At 40.7% G+C, this 16,101-nt stretch overlaps 1 protein-coding gene across 1 annotated transcript in view; it reads left to right on the plus strand.

The window, feature by feature from the left end:
• The first annotated feature begins 10,243 nt into the window (after window positions 1-10,243).
• The window catches only part of LOC139719547 (multiple epidermal growth factor-like domains protein 8), a 101,969-nt gene continuing 96,111 nt past the window's right edge, over window positions 10,244-16,101 (plus strand). The window contains exon 1 of the mRNA XM_071630959.1: window positions 10,244-11,119. Coding sequence (XP_071487060.1) covers window positions 10,561-11,119 — 559 coding nt within the window. The 5' untranslated portion in view covers window positions 10,244-10,560. The remainder of the gene's footprint in view (window positions 11,120-16,101) is intronic.

The following is a 16,101-nucleotide window of genomic DNA, read 5'->3' on the forward strand; positions in this document are numbered from 1 at the left end:
GTATCCGCCGGCAGTTATCGTTTCAATCGGCAGTTATCGTTCCGACATGGGCTGAAATCTGCCGCGATTAGTGACGGCAGATACTGTACAGCGGCGGATTTTGTACGTACAGGCTACTACGTTGTAATAGCGTTGCTTAACCTGCCGCGTGCACGTGATCTTCGTCAGGGACTGTGTCGAAAGAGTTCCGCGCTGCGCGGATTAGGTTCCAAGTGGCTACTGCAGCCATTTTAGTAAGCAAAATGCTGCATGAATCGTCACGAGATGGAGTGAATTCTGCCTCCCTATGAATACACAACAGGGCGGACTTATTCCTCTCTTTGAATACGTTACAGGGACTCACGGTTGACATTTTTATAATCTGTTGATATTTTTATAATCTGCGGACATTTTAGTAGGCAAAGTGCTGCATTCACCTAGGCATGATACCTGCACCATGTGCACTGGAGTGAATTCTGCCTCCCTTTCATTTTCTCGTTTGAGGGGGAGCCGAGGGGAGGGGGTGGGGGAGGGAGGGGGAGGGATCATAATGCTATTCAAAAGCATATATCTATAAGATAATTTCTCGCATGGCTACGAAAAAAAAAGATACGTGCGGACCAGAGCTAGCTGTTGTAACCTCGGAATACCGGTCTGGAGTGTAAGTGGAGGCAGCGAAACAGCAGCAGCGAGGGGCGGAAGCAGCAAATATAGAGTTATTGTACGTGAAACTCGAAATGGAAGCAGCGAACAAGCAGGGGCGCATTGGCAGAATCAGCGAAAAGAAGAAACCACAGTGAGAAGCAACGATAGTAACGATACCTGCGCTTCAGAACAGTATCCGCCAGTGTTAGGACACGATCTGCCGGCGGATACTGTTTTAGAACAAAAAAAAACGCCGCGGAACGCTATCTGCCGCTACACCGGCTGTTGTGGCAGTCCGCGGCCCGAACTAGAAGTTGTTTACAGGATTGACAGCGCGTATAGTAGCGCGTGACGCACTTGTAACAACTGAGTGCGCACTGCTAGTGTAAAACAATAGCCGGGTTCACACGTACAAATTAGCGGGATGACGATCGCGATGCTCATCCCGAGTTTTTTGGCGAGCGTCCACACGTACCAAATTAGCGGGATGGCGATCGCGATCGGTAGGCCTATCCCGCTAATTTGGCGAGCGTCCACACGTACCGAATTATCCCGCTAATTGCCGATAGAGACAACAACAAAGCCTGCAAACTGGGTCACACAGCGCCCTTCTCTAGCCGGGTTCACACGTACAAATTAGCGGGATGACGATCGCGATGCTCATCCCGAGTTTTTTGGCGAGCGTCCACACGTACCAAATTAGCGGGATGGCGATCGCGATCGGTATCCCGCTAATTTGGCGAGCGTCCACACGTACCGAATTATCCCGCTAAGTGCCGATAGAGACAACAACAAAGCCTGCAAACTGGGTCACGCAGCGCCCTTCTCTATCACTGCTTGCGCGCACTTACCTTTGTCCATTGTCTTTTACGCGTCAGTGGTGTGGTTCGCGCGCTGTTGTTATTGTTCTCCAAAGAGGTGAAGGACCTCTTCGCAGAGGCCTCGCTGTTGTGATGTGCGCATTGCATGATGGGATGTAAAAACTCGAGATTGTAATCCCGACCGTTCACACGTACCAGCGCGCGGCCAATTATCCCGCTAATTGACGAACCAGCGCAAGATTTCTTGGGATTAGCATCGCGATGCTTATCCCGCTAATTTTCGGGTTTTTTCTGTCCACACGTGCAAAAAACTAGGGATGACGATCGCGATGCAAATCTCGAGATTTGTATCCCGCTAATTGGTGTACGTGTGAACCCGGCTTCTGTCACTGCTTGCGCGCACTTACCTTTGTCCATTGTCTTTTACGCGTCAGTGGTGTGGTTCGCGCGCTGTTGTTGTTGTGCTCCAAAGAGGTGAAGGACCTCTTCGCAGAGGCCTCGCTGTTGTGATGTGCGCATTGCATGATGGGATATAAAAACTCGAGATTGTAATCCCGACCGTTCACACGTACCAGCGCGCGGCCAATTATCCCGCTAATTGACGAACCAGCGCAAGATTTCTTGGGATTAGCATCGCGATGCTTATCCCGCTAATTTTCGGGTTTTTTCTGTCCACACGTGCAAAAAACTCGGGATGACGATCGCGATGCAAATCTCGAGATTTGTATCCCGCTAATTGGTGTACGTGTGAACCCGGCTATTGTGACGTACGTCAGGCCAGGGAGGTGGAAGAGAGACTCTTCTTAGTGCTTACCTGAAGAAAATAATGCACGCACACGTGACTCATTTCAGCGCTTCCAATTGGCTACATTCTTGAACCCATTTTATAAATCCAATTAATGTACAATACAAATGGACGCGTGCGCAATCACCCATATATTGCGCAGTGAAACTTAATCATGGCAAGGCGCGTGATCAATAAATTCGACGCAACTGATTGGTGATTGATGCGCTTATTTCTTTTGTCACTGATTGTGTTTTGGCGTATTGTGGCATTGCCTATTTTTCATGTACACGAATTAATCCTTATTTTTCTAAAATATTTTGTTACGATTCAAGCACTTTATATCACAAAAATCGTGTATAATTTTAAAATCTTTTAAAGATAATATTAACACCATTTATCTTATAAATAATCAATGCTTGCGGGCGGACTGAGTTGTGTTCTTAGCTCTGTGATTATAGTTCTGCCCGATCAGTCAGGCGCAAGATCGATTTACCGATCTTATGGAAAAGAATGGTTTTTGGCTGTTTTCAATCACCCGCCGCGTGATGGCGTAGAGATCGTGCTACATAGACTCTACGCAGTCGTTTATTCAAAACAACCAAAAACATCAAAATTATTAATCGATCTGCACGCAAGAATGATAGGAGTTGCGTATACGTGAACGGGTGACATGGTAACTTCATTCTCACACACACACACACACACACACACACAAACACACACACATGCACAGAATATTTCTCAGTATAGTTTCTTTTTGAAGGTATTGCAGTTTTGTTACGTTATTAGTAGTATACACACACGCACACACACACATACATACATACATACATACACACAAACACACATATTTTTAGTGTCTCAATATGTAGCGCTTTTATTCTAAGACAATGCAGTTCCATTTCGCGATTACTATGGTCCAAAAACTACCTGGCCTGATGTGCATGCTTGGTGGGGGGGGGGGGGGGGGGGGGGTCAAGCAGGAGAAGCAAACCCCATAATTTGAAAACCAAACAGGGTGTTGACCCATACGCAGAGCGGGAGATGTTTTTAGTACCGTTTTAGAATGTTTTCCCCTGCTCGTTTGTCATAATTCAATTGCATATCTTGGTATATAAGAAATCAAAACAAGAACAATTACATAATCTTACCCCCCGGTTCAATAGAGGGGTTTCGTAATGTCAAATTTTATGCACACACCTTTGTTAAATTTCGATAAGCAAACATTTGTTCACCTGATAACAAACAATAACATTGTAATGGATGGAATGATCGTCACCCGCTGTGAATGTTGCTATAGGTTTGACAAGCTACAATGTTTGTCCGACTTGGCAATACTAATGTATGCAGTTCGCCTTCTGACTATTGTGATGTGGTTGTATTTGACAGGTGAATACATAGTTTGTCTACATTACCAAATCATCTATTCTGCTCCACCCCCCCCCCCTTCTACTCTATGTCTCTGAGCTTCACGATAAGATGTTACATTGATAAACATTAGCGAGTTGCAACCCAACTGATAACAAACAATACCCTTACCAGATTGCGTTATTTGACAAAGCGCCTGTTCGAACACGTCTATAAGGAACGGTTCGTTCAAATCTTCAAAAATATCGAGCCTAATTACGTATTCCAGTGGAAATTCTCAAAAATGTCATGGCTCATTTTCTTTTATATTAACAGAGAAGTATCATTATGTATTCTTCATGATTCATGCGCTTTGTAAAAAATATTGAGCCATGACATTTTCCGTAAATATTTTTTGAAAAACGGTACTGCAAACCAAACATTTGTTGGCCATAGGTATAACACGCAACGCATCGCAAAGCATGACGGGACTAAGGTTTATGTATTATTCATCAGGCCCCAAAACAACCATAAACCGTTCTTTTGGGGAAGAACGGTATTTCGATCTTGTGCCTGACTGCCGATTGCGGTCCAAATGTGCTTGCTCCATGCATACTGCACGCTTTCCTATCTTGTTAACTCTTTGATAGTACCAAAGATATTAGAGTTAACAAGATAGGAAAACGCACAGAATGTACGGAGCAAGCACATTTGGACCTCATTTGGGGAAGGGAGAAGAATTAAAGTGGAATTTTGTGAGAAGTTAACCCGTTGAAGACGAGTCCCGGGTATAATCGGGCTGGGGTCATAAGAATTGCGTGTAATAGCAAAATCAGCTCGTCTTCAACGGGTTAATGGAACTTAGCAGGGTGGAACATCCTATTACCGGACGCTTTTCTTTGTGGCTTTGAATTCCGTACTCATAGAGTGAAATTTCGGCTAAAAACAACACCACTTATTCACAGACTCATGGAAATTACGAATTCAGCCAACTTACGTCATTTCTTCGTTCCAGTTTTTAGAAAATATGCTTCAAACATACCCCTCTAAAAATAGTGGTTTTTTGCGCGGTGCAAAATCGCATTGTATTACCGGACGCTATTTTCGTAATCGAATAATCGAGGTCTTTCGCACCTAATCCTTGCACCAGAATCACAATTCATCCCACAAATCACCATACACATTCTCACCGAGCGGATGACACACAAAAAAATCTGCAAATGAAGCTCAAATTTCGTATTTTACAGTAAAATGTTTGTCTTGACCATTTCGAACAGTTCACGCAATAAAACCTTGTGAGAAATCGACAACTGGTTAGAGTATACGTGCTTTGTCTATGGGAGCTGCACGCGCGGGTGATGAGTTGCGTGCCCCTTAGCGCACAACTATTCCGCATCGTTCGCGTTTGAGGACGATAGCTACAATTTTTCCGATATTGATCAGTGAACTTTTGGTTCTAATAGAATCTTCAGCATTTTTCCTGTATGTGAGTGGGATTTCATAGAATTTCAGTCGCGAAATGTGATTCAAACATGCATAAATATTAACTATAAACAAGGTACGGGTCACTCAACTATAAATTTGAGGTAAAATGTGAATTTTTTCGTTTTTTTTTACATTTTTATGTGGCGTTTTTTGCGATTTCGGTCCACACAAAGTTCTGTGAGGCTAATCTACGAAGTCTCGCGCGTACAGAATGTCATTAGTACGCAAAAATGTGCGTGTCCGGTAATACCATGGTGTCCGGTGACACCATGCTTGCCCCTACAATTTTATGTGACTTTGTGAACCTTTGCGCAATTTTGCATAACTTTGTGAAAAGTTAATGTAACTTTGTACAACTTTGCGCAATTTTTTGCAACTTTGTGAGAAGGTCATGCAACTTTGTACAACTTTGCACATTTTTGTGCAACTTCGTGAGAAGTTTATGCAATTTAGTGCAACTTTGTACAATTTTGCGCAATTTAGTGCAACTTTGTACAATTTTGCGCAATTTTTAGTGCAACTTTGTACAATTTTGCGCAATTTAGTGCAACTTTGTACAATTTTGCGCAATTTAGTGCAACTTTGTACAATTTTGCGCAATTTAGTGCAACTTTGTACAATTTTGCGCAATTTAGTGCAACTTTGAGAAAAGTTTGTGCAACTTTGTACAATTTTGCGCAATTTAGTGCAACTTTGAGAAAAGTTTGTGCAACTTAGTACAATTTTGCGCAATTTAGTGCAACTTTGAGAAAAGTTTGTGCAACTTTGTACAATTTTGCGCAATTTTGTGCAACTTTGTGAAAAGTTTATGCAACTTTGTACAACTTTGCGCAATTTTGAGCAACTTTGTGAAAAGTTTATGCAATTTTGTACAATTTTGTGCAACTTTGGTCAATTTTGTCAATTTTTGGCAACTTTTGTCAATTTCCACTGTGACATGGGGCCTATTGATAATACTTTAGTTTTGAAATTATCAATTTGTTATGAAAACAATCTACACTATACAGCGATAGAAAAGTGTGGCATATTTTCGAAATATCAATTTCGTATGAAAACAAAATACACTATATTTCTTTAGGGTTTTTTTCTTTTCTTTTTTTTTAGTTTTCTGATTAATGACCCAATCGTGAATTGTCATTTAGCATGCATCCCCATTGCACTTTATGTCCGTGTCCTTGGTGTCCACAGTAACAACCACTACTGAGGTTTAAAAATACAGTGCAATAAGCGATAATGTTTATTTCTTGCTCTTTATGTTGGACCCATGGCCGGCGGAACCGCGGGGGCCGTGGGGGCTCGGGCCCCCACACTTTTTGTGCACCATACAAAGGAATACATAAGGTGTCATCACTTTGGGCCCCCACACTTTTTTTTTAACCCGGAAGTACGTAAGTGGCACTAAATAGAAATAGGCCTAGATAGAGATCTTGAAGTGCGAGAGCGGTATATGTTTTTCCGCTGAGGACCTTGTTTTTTGTTTTTTGTTTTTGTTTTTTGTTTCATTTTTTTTTTTGGCTTGTCAGCTAAAGAACCCCGGAAATATAATGGAAGGGGAGATGATCTGAGGATTTTTTTTTTTTTTTTTTTTTTTTTTTTTTTTTTTTTTTGTGCTCGTTAGCTCATGAAACCCAGAAGTGGGCCCCCACACTTTTGAAAACGCTCCGCCGGCCCTGGGAACTATAACAGTCAAATGTCTTCATTTTCTTTTCCCGAATTAACGCAGGTCCCACAAAAACTTTGGTTTTACGCTGAACAAAGTTGGAGCACCATCAAAGTTTGAATTTTTATATTTCTGTTTGTATGTTTTTGGTGCATCTCCATAAGTTAATTTGAAGTACAAAATTTAAGTATGCATTTTTAAAGCAATTACAGGTATAATTGGTTACCAATTTTTTTAATGTATTCAGTCACAAACGCACTGAAATGTGCACCTACGAACATCCAATCCCATCCAGGAGCAACGACGCCTGATGAAGATTCATTGTTGAACGGACCGGAAGCTTGCCCATGCAACATAGCAACATACGCTACCCGTTGGGATACAGTAGCCACGGCCAGTGGCCACGCCTATATCTATAACATTGTTTAACGCCGGGATTCTCCGTGTATAAAATATAATGTATAACAGTGAGCTATAACAACGTCAATGAATCTCACATGGAACAAATGATTGACCAATCACAAATCTTGATATGAATGCACTTATATATTGAATATGGTTTCATACATTTACCAAATCTCTTTCCATAAGTTATTCGAGGATATTATCATTAACCGTTATTATAGCCAGCAATGACGGTATGATCCTGCCAAATTTTTATCTTAATTTTCGTTTACTGAATCCACATTGTATAAGGGGAGGGGGGGGGGGGGTGGGGACTAATTCCCCTCTAAAAAAGGACAATAGATTCATATAGGGGTTAAGTTGACGAGTTGATACAAAGTAAATTCTCAGTGAAAAAAAAACCCTGATAGCTACCCGAATTTCATGGTATACTTTTTATACGGTCTATCTTACCAAGATCGATGAACCGAGTTTTGAAATATTCAGAGGCCGCGGATATGGGGGTGGTGGGGGAGGGGGGGGGGGGGGGGAGGGAATTTTATTGAGTTTTAATTTCTCTCGCTCCGGCTTGTGTGCAAGATGTATTCCTTCTCTCAACTTTGCTTTTGTGGTATATATTGGAAATAATGCAAATATATGACCAGAGACATAACCAACAGTACAGAAGCAAATAATTTTCACACAACAATAGATATATATAATGTACTCTTAAATGAATACCACGAGGATTGGAACAATCATCCCCCAGCCTTCCCACTGATTCCCACAGCAGTTACAAGCTATCCCCTTTAAAGTGGCCCCTATACCCCACCCTCCTCCCCATGTAGCGCTTCGCGCTCGTTATTTTCGCTCCAGTTTTCTTTTCTTTATTACAGTGTATAGTATTTGCCCATGTAGTTCCGTGGCCCATGCCCGTGAAATTGTAATTTGAATAGAAAAACGCCATCATTGTGTCCAGACCCACACAGCACCCTGTCTAGCTCGGCCCAGAGTTGCCAGAGTCGCAGCAAAAATGTGAAGACCTTTTCTTCTTCTTCTTCTTCTTCTTCTTCTTCTTCTTTTTCTTCTTTTTCTTTTCTTCTTTTTCTTTTTCGTCGTGCACTATGATATAATATAAATTGTTGAATATAAATGAGAGACAGCGAGTAGGCCTTCAAGGACAAGTCCACCTTCATATACATGTGGATTGAGTGAATGCAGCAATGCTATTGGAACACATCAGTGAGAGTTTGGGGGAAATCGGACAATCCGTTCAAAAGTTACGCTCACTGCTGGATGAGAAGACTACTAGAGTGTATGACGTCACATGCGTACAACAATATAAGGAAAGTATAAAGAGAATTTCACAAAATTTTACTTTTTGAAAAAAGTGCACATTTCCTTGACTCGTCATTGACGTATGTTAAGGGTAATATTATTCCCCTTGCCTTCTAAAAGAGGGAAGTCAAGTGTTCTTTTATTATGCGAGAAAAGTGAAAATATCTTGAATTGTCCTTTTATTTTCTTTATTATCGTTGGACTCATGTGACATCACATGCAGCTGTAGTAGTCTTCTCATCCAGGAGTGACTAAGCAGAAATTTCAAAAATTCGTAACTTTTAAAAAAATTGTCCGATTTTCCTCAAACTCTCACTGATGTGTTCTATACTGATATTGCTGCATTCACTCAATCCACATGTCTATGAAGGTGAACTTGTCCTTTAACATTGAGAGATTGGGCTTGGTCAACTGTTAGACCTATTATGATAATAATAATAATAATAATGATAGTACGATATGATAACAGTATAAAAACAATGACAATGATTATGCTAATACACTGTACATAATGATAAAATAACATTTTTTTTTGTAGACGTTATAGGCCTACATATTGGACCATAGCGTATTTTTACTGTCAAACTGACCAATGCGCTTTCACAGTGCATTCGTCCCAATGATGAAAACTTTTTAAGATTCTTTTTGAGGGCGTTGCATTGAACGGAGTACCTTTGACGAGGTATTTCATGATGTTGGTATAAACTGTCGCTCCCGTGATCCATCCCACATAGGTCAAAGAAATCAACTTACAAGATTAACAAAAAAATGAACTTTACTAAAGTTATTTAGACGGAATTATATGGAAGGGATTTCACTCATATAATTATCTACTTTGCATATTCGTGTACTGTATAACCGGTACCTGTGAGATACATCAAGAAGCAAGTAGAAACATTAAATTTGTCAGAGTGAAGAGCAAATTATCGATGGTCTACTAACTAGTATGTGATATTAGTGTGGAATACATGCCAGTCGTGCATAAAATGTGGTACTAGTACTCTAATTGAGTCATTGATAGTCAATGAAATTACAGCGGGTTCAGAATGCAGCTGCCAGACTTGCCACAGGCACATCCAAATTTTCCCACATGCAACCTGTCCTCCGTCAACTGAACTGGCTTCCCATCAGGTCCAGGATCCACTACAAGATACTTCTGCTCACTTTCAAATGTATCCATGGTCTTGCCCCTCCTTACTCATCTGATCTCATAACCATCCGTCACCCATCCCGGTACACCCTCCGCTCCTCACAAGGTATCACACTGAATCACCCAACTTCCAAGATGCTGGCCACACTTGGTGATAAAGCATTTTCATCTGCTGCTCCCAAACTGTGGAATCAACTGCCCAAAACTCTCCGAAGCCAGCAATCTCTCGTCACCTTCAAAAAACATCTAAAAACCCACTTGTTCCGTTAATATCAATAATCCACTGGTAAAGCGCATTTGAACATGTATGTTTATGGAAAATGCGCTATATAAATGTATTATTATTATTATTATTATTATTTGGGACAAGTTCGGATCACGGAGCGGGTTCGGAGCTGATGATACGGCGTCTAAAAGAGGTAACACTGTACCCCCCTTCGCCGTGCGCGGGCGGTGGTGCTCCGTCCTTCCGTGCACGGTTTCGCATTGTGCCACGGCCATCCCTTGATCTTTATACAGGATCGTATGGGATCCGGGAACGTAACGTACATGTACGTACCGTACGTACGTAGGCAACGTTTACTTTAATAGTACTGACTCAGTAGATGGGCATACTGTGTGAATGTGATACGTATGCTGTAGCTGCGTAGACGAATGGAGCGTCGTGACCCCGATCAACGAAGAGACGCATTTAAACGGAGGTATTGTCAGGAATATTCACACCGTTCACTTAATTAATAACATAGGATTCGCGCAAACAATCGAGGTACATGGAACCGAACAGGACACTGGTTAGAGGTCGGACGACTCATCATATTGCGAAGTAATCCGTGTGTCGAAAGTGAAGATCACTTGCGGAAGGGGTTATGCAGGGTGCCTGTGCAGTGCAGTGAGTGGTATGGTGCAGCTAAACGGGTCGTGACTGGGGCAGTCAGCTGTTTGCGACAAACAACTCCAAGACAACATGGCGTCAGTAAATGGAGTCGACCCTGTCGCTGAACAATCTCCGTCTTATTGCTATGCCAAGCAGAGCTGGAAAAACGCGGATCTGATGTCGACTCTAGCAGAAAATGTCAGATGCATGCAAAGGAGGAGAGAAGGCGGGCACAGTGTCGGTGTATCACCCCAAGTCCCCAGGCTCAGGCCCGGGGGAAGGAGGGATGGACAGATATCGACAGAAACGTGGACGAGTGGAAGATTACGAACAGACGATCTGGAAGATGATCATGTCGATACTTGGCGAAAAAACACTTGCACAACTGAATCACATAGATCAAGGACAGTTCCATCTCATTTAGGATTTGTAGGACGTGTTGATGTAAATTTATTGCTAGATAATTGGAGAGTGCTGTTGTGCGCAGTGGTTCTGTGCATATTTCTGACAAAGATCCCCATGTGTACAGCAAATTGCTATGGACTTGGAACCACGGGCCGTGCCATATTCACCGCACTGGAAGGTTCAATATCAGATCATCCCAACCAGTCCTATCCTGAACATCAAAAGTGCGAGTGGTTGATAAGAGGTGAGATTTAATGAACGTTTAGAAAGACGTCCTTATGGTTATGCCTCCACCAATTTCTTTTTTTTTCCTTTTTTGACATCTGTAGAAAAAGCACAGGCCACGATGTGCGGTGCAGTATTAAGTACAGTACATGCGAGGTTTCTTCATGTATTTACATGTAGATTGGCAAGGCCTGCGCATACGAGCTGCTCGGCGAGTACGCAGTGCATAACCATAAATAGTATAGATACAAGTGTACAGTAGTCAGTACACTGCATTTGCATTGTTGCACAATTTACAAGTGCCCTACATTGGTTGTATTTCTTTTTATAAAATAGCGACATATCAAGTTTTCATGAATAACAAATAGAAACGGCAGTCTAACATTGGATCAAATACACAATGAATGATAGAGAAACTTTTGCTCTCTCATTCTTGACTGAGGCTGGGAAGATGGACCAGGAACGTTTTCGTATTAGCCACAGTTTCTTGACCCTTAATACGTCTCCCTGGTTTTCATTTATGTGTTGTTGGCTTTTTTTATTTTGCTACATTGTTATAAGTGGTCTCGGTCACGCAGCTGGTCTTGGTGTAACCCCGGGACGCTCCGTATACACAGTTACACACTGTGGGAGCGTCCTGAGTCAATAGAGTGCTATATCGGTAAGCTTGAAAAACATACACAGTCTGTCACAGATTTTCGCACCTCCGTAGGTTTCGAATATCACGAGGAAAAAACGTACTTTTATAGTATACATAAGATTCTTATCTAATTAATACCCTTCGTTCACCTTGTTCTTGTTCACATTGGTCCAATGATCTTGAAAAAACGTTTTTTTCACGGCCATATACGGGTCCGTAGTCCTAGCTCCCCATCCCATTCACCATTTTTGAAATCAGTATGCAGTACACTGCGCACGTAAATATTCATGTGCTGGCGGAGTCGCAATGCGTTTAGCCTTCTGACAAGGCATGCGCGCGCACCCACCCAGAAAGCAACGCAATATACAGCGAGAGGGTTTGCCAACAGTATGATAAGGCCTTGCCACAAAGCTACACGACTCGATGGCCAGCGCATGCGCACAAATCTCAAATCCATTTACTGTATAAGATGTAGTTCTCCCGAGTTCCTCTCGACCGAGTTGCATTTAACTCATCAAACCGAGCAGAAAGGGACTATTACCAGAACCAAAAGTTGAACGCAGTCAGTCTTCAACGTTACATCTTCACCTGTAAGTCTTCATATTGCGGAATTTTTGCGATTTCATATTGAATTTTAGGCGCTAAACTTCGCCTGTCATGATCATGTCTGCTACAATGCGCAGCCCCAACACTGCGTGTTGGGGCTGGTCGCAGTTAGTCTTGGTGCAACTCAACACAATACAATGTGCGCACAAGAGCTGAAGAGCCACTTGGTATTGCGCAATGTCTGTACTCCCTGCGCAGAAAGAGTTGGAATGTCACATGATTCTTTTCAACAATTACCATGCCATGCTTGAAATACAATGTAATATGGCTATTTTACTGACCATTTTATACTACTCGAGTCTTTACCCGTGTTAAAATTTACTGTATAAAATAATGTTGGCAATCCAGGGGTTTAGGGGCCACACACAGTTTTGACCTCATAATAAAGTGACTCTATATGACATTTTTGGTCAGGATTGTATTTTCACATGTTTCAGCCTCTAGATAACCACAATGTCATTTTGATGCAACTTTGGCCATAAAGTAAAATAAGCACAAAGTTGCTTTTAATCCATCAAAGTTGCGTTTGATATTTGCATACAAAATCAAACAATCTTTCTTCAACAGACTTGTGTACGATTTTGGGGACTTGCGTTTGATTTTTTTAATGAGTTTCTAGCAACTGAGTCCAGGAACATGATGGGCAAGTCAAGTCCGAGATAAAAAGTACATTGTAGTTAGATATCAAATATTGTAAGGACCTCCCGCATCACCTCTTGCAAAAGAACCTACATGTATTCCACAAGAAATTGCTTTCTGTTGCTTTTTTTTACTTGGTCTTGTATCCCATCATTCAAAGTGCACATCACAACAGCATGCACACCACACCACTGTGACATGCATGGACAAAGGGCAAAGAGAAACTTGTGCACGCAGTGAACCCCACTGTATGTGTGCCAATTAGCAGGATATTACTGTCCGTGTGAACACTTGCAAAAAACTTGAGTTTGGATTACGATCGTTATCTTGCTATTTCTTACCATGTGAATGCTTGCCAAGAAAATCTTGAGATATGGATCGCTATCGTAATCCCGCTGTTTTATGTGTGACATGCGGTTAATAATGTTGTAGATGTCAGCTTTCTGTCAGAGTGACTTGTAACTGCAGCAAATGATGTGCTGTGCAGTTTCTGTAGGCGTCCATCAGTACAATTGTATTTACAGCGTATAAATTAGTGACAATGATTTCATTATTGATTGTCAGATTATTCGCAGTGTACTTGGCATTGTTGTCTGAATATATTTCTGTAATGTAAAAAGTGTCAAAGTCAGGTCAAAATAGTGCATGGCTGCTAAACCATTGTCATTTACTGAAAATACTAATGTTTCACTGTAGCTTACACACTGATGCAAGCACTCACAGTCCCATACACATTGTCAAGTGGTGGGGTTTAGAGGGGAGGGGGGTACAGTTAAAAAGGAAGTTACAATGTATGCTGAAAATTGGTGATGTTGGCTTTGGAAAAAAACTCTGGAGATGTTAACCACATTACTTTTGGCCCTGACTGTAATTCTCACGACTTTTTGCATGATACATGTAGGGTCCTGGTGTTTGTTTGTTTTTTTAAATTCTTCAACTTTTTCTTTATTAAATATGCATTTGAACATCATCATCAGCTTTAACAAACTCTTAAACAGTTTCTGGAATAAACTACCTTCATATTTTCATAACACATAATTTACAGTTTTAGGTACTTGTACAGTTTGTCTGCTGTTAATCTGTGTGCAATATCGCTGGAGCTGTAATTTCCTTGTCCTTGTTTATTGACCTTCTGTGTTAAAATGTACAAGGAGAGTAGTGTTGTATACGTGTACAAGTATTGTGTGTATGTGTAAAGGCCAAGGAAAAAGATATGTTGGTTTCCGGTAACCCGACCGACCCGACCAAAAGGTGCGGACCCGGTAAATTTTATTCTCATAGAGAAAAATAAAATTTTCAGTAGTCCGTCCGTGTATAAAGAAATCTAAATATCTCCAAGACTTTCAACAGAAATTCTATGATTCATACGAAGAATTACAGAAGAAATTGCACCAGTGCGCACAAGTAAAACTAGACTACAACGTTGTACTGCACGCAATTTACTGCGAAGTACCGTATAGCGTACCCGATACATTTTTTTACAGAATACAATGCATACAATGTATGTGTGTACGGTATGCATATATATATTACAAATTTTGTAGATGACTATGTGTGCATTGCAATATTGTGCGACTTGCATCTATACGTTCCTGTAACGTATGCTGCAGAGCTACATTGTAGGTCTACATATACATTGTAGATGTTTCTTCCTTCTATTTCAATCTTTGTATTATCCAAAACAATTTTTAAAAAAATAAATAAGAACATTCTAGATCAAAAAGTCATATCTAAAACATGTCCCTTTTTTTCGGATTTCCTATCCCACAGATTTTAGTTGTGCTTCAGGAAGCAAATACACTGTACAGACAAAATAAATTATAGGATAAAATTTTTGTGGAAAATAAAATTTTTTCCCTACCTTCCGACCCACTATTCTAGGGGTTTGGTTACCAGAGGGTAAAATTTTTACGAAAAATAAAAATTTTCCCCTACCTTCCGACCCACTGTTGTTGAGGTCATGTTACCGGAAACCGACATATCATTTATTTTGGCCTAATGGCCTGTACATGTGCAAGAGCACATCATGTTTTGAGTCAAGGCCAATTGTGTGGCTTCCATTACAAAAAGCAAGTGACACAGGGAACATAAATACTGTGTATTGTACAGTGTACACTACATTTGTATACAGTTACATGTATACTCTAATGCAAGATCATGCAAAGTACACACACCCCATTGGACCTTGGATAGTGCATGCAAATATAGTGTACACAATGTACACAGCACATAAACAATTCATGTTTGGCTGATACAGTATGCTGTACCTTTATGGATCACACTCCCTGTGAATTGTTCACTGAAAAGAAGTTTGTTTGTAACTTGTACTGTGAGGTTTTCATCTCTAGTGAAACACTCTGAATCGATACACTGTGCTCTGTTAACCTGTACCATACACATGTACAATTGTATCTCTCATACAGATCTACATGGAGAGACCGTAAGGTATACAGGTGTTACATGTACACTCTAAAATTGCAGTCTGCACTTTTATTTTTTGTATACCTTAATGACAATTTACGTGTGTACCATTATTCCTCTTGTACAGTACACATAATGTAGGCCTACATGTACATGTATACTGTACATTGTACATTATTTACAGTTTGTAGCTACAATGTACACCTACATTTTGTGTACATTTGTACAATGTACGAAGTGTAAAGGTGTACTGTACATCATACATAAATTGCAGTGTTATTTAGATGAGAAACTACATGCACACTGACAGTATTTGTTCTTAACTTATTTTAATCTCAATTTATCAGGATGTACAGTGTACTGTTTTGGCATTACAGTAATGTAATTAATGTGAAATTATTGAAACCTGCCATCTACTGAAGATACCGGAAGATTGCTGTGTACAATGAGTACATTTTTTGTAGCTGCAGTAGACCTTCCAGATTTACATGAAAATCTTCTCTAAATTTGTCATACTGTAGGTGTATCATCATCACACTTTATTGGTGGGTGGTTATGTACAATGATAATATGTATTTAAAAAAAAATATCCTGACTTATGCAAGTAGGCCTACAACTATATTTATTGCCCCAAAATTGTGGAACAGCTCAGGCTTTTGATTTACATTTATTTTGTACAATTATTGTATACAGTC

Source organism: Diadema antillarum, unplaced genomic scaffold, assembly GCF_040938485.1.
Source record: "Diadema antillarum isolate AM-2024a unplaced genomic scaffold, OU_Dant_1.0 scf00000112, whole genome shotgun sequence".
NCBI classification, from domain to species: Eukaryota; Metazoa; Echinodermata; class Echinoidea; order Diadematoida; family Diadematidae; genus Diadema; species Diadema antillarum.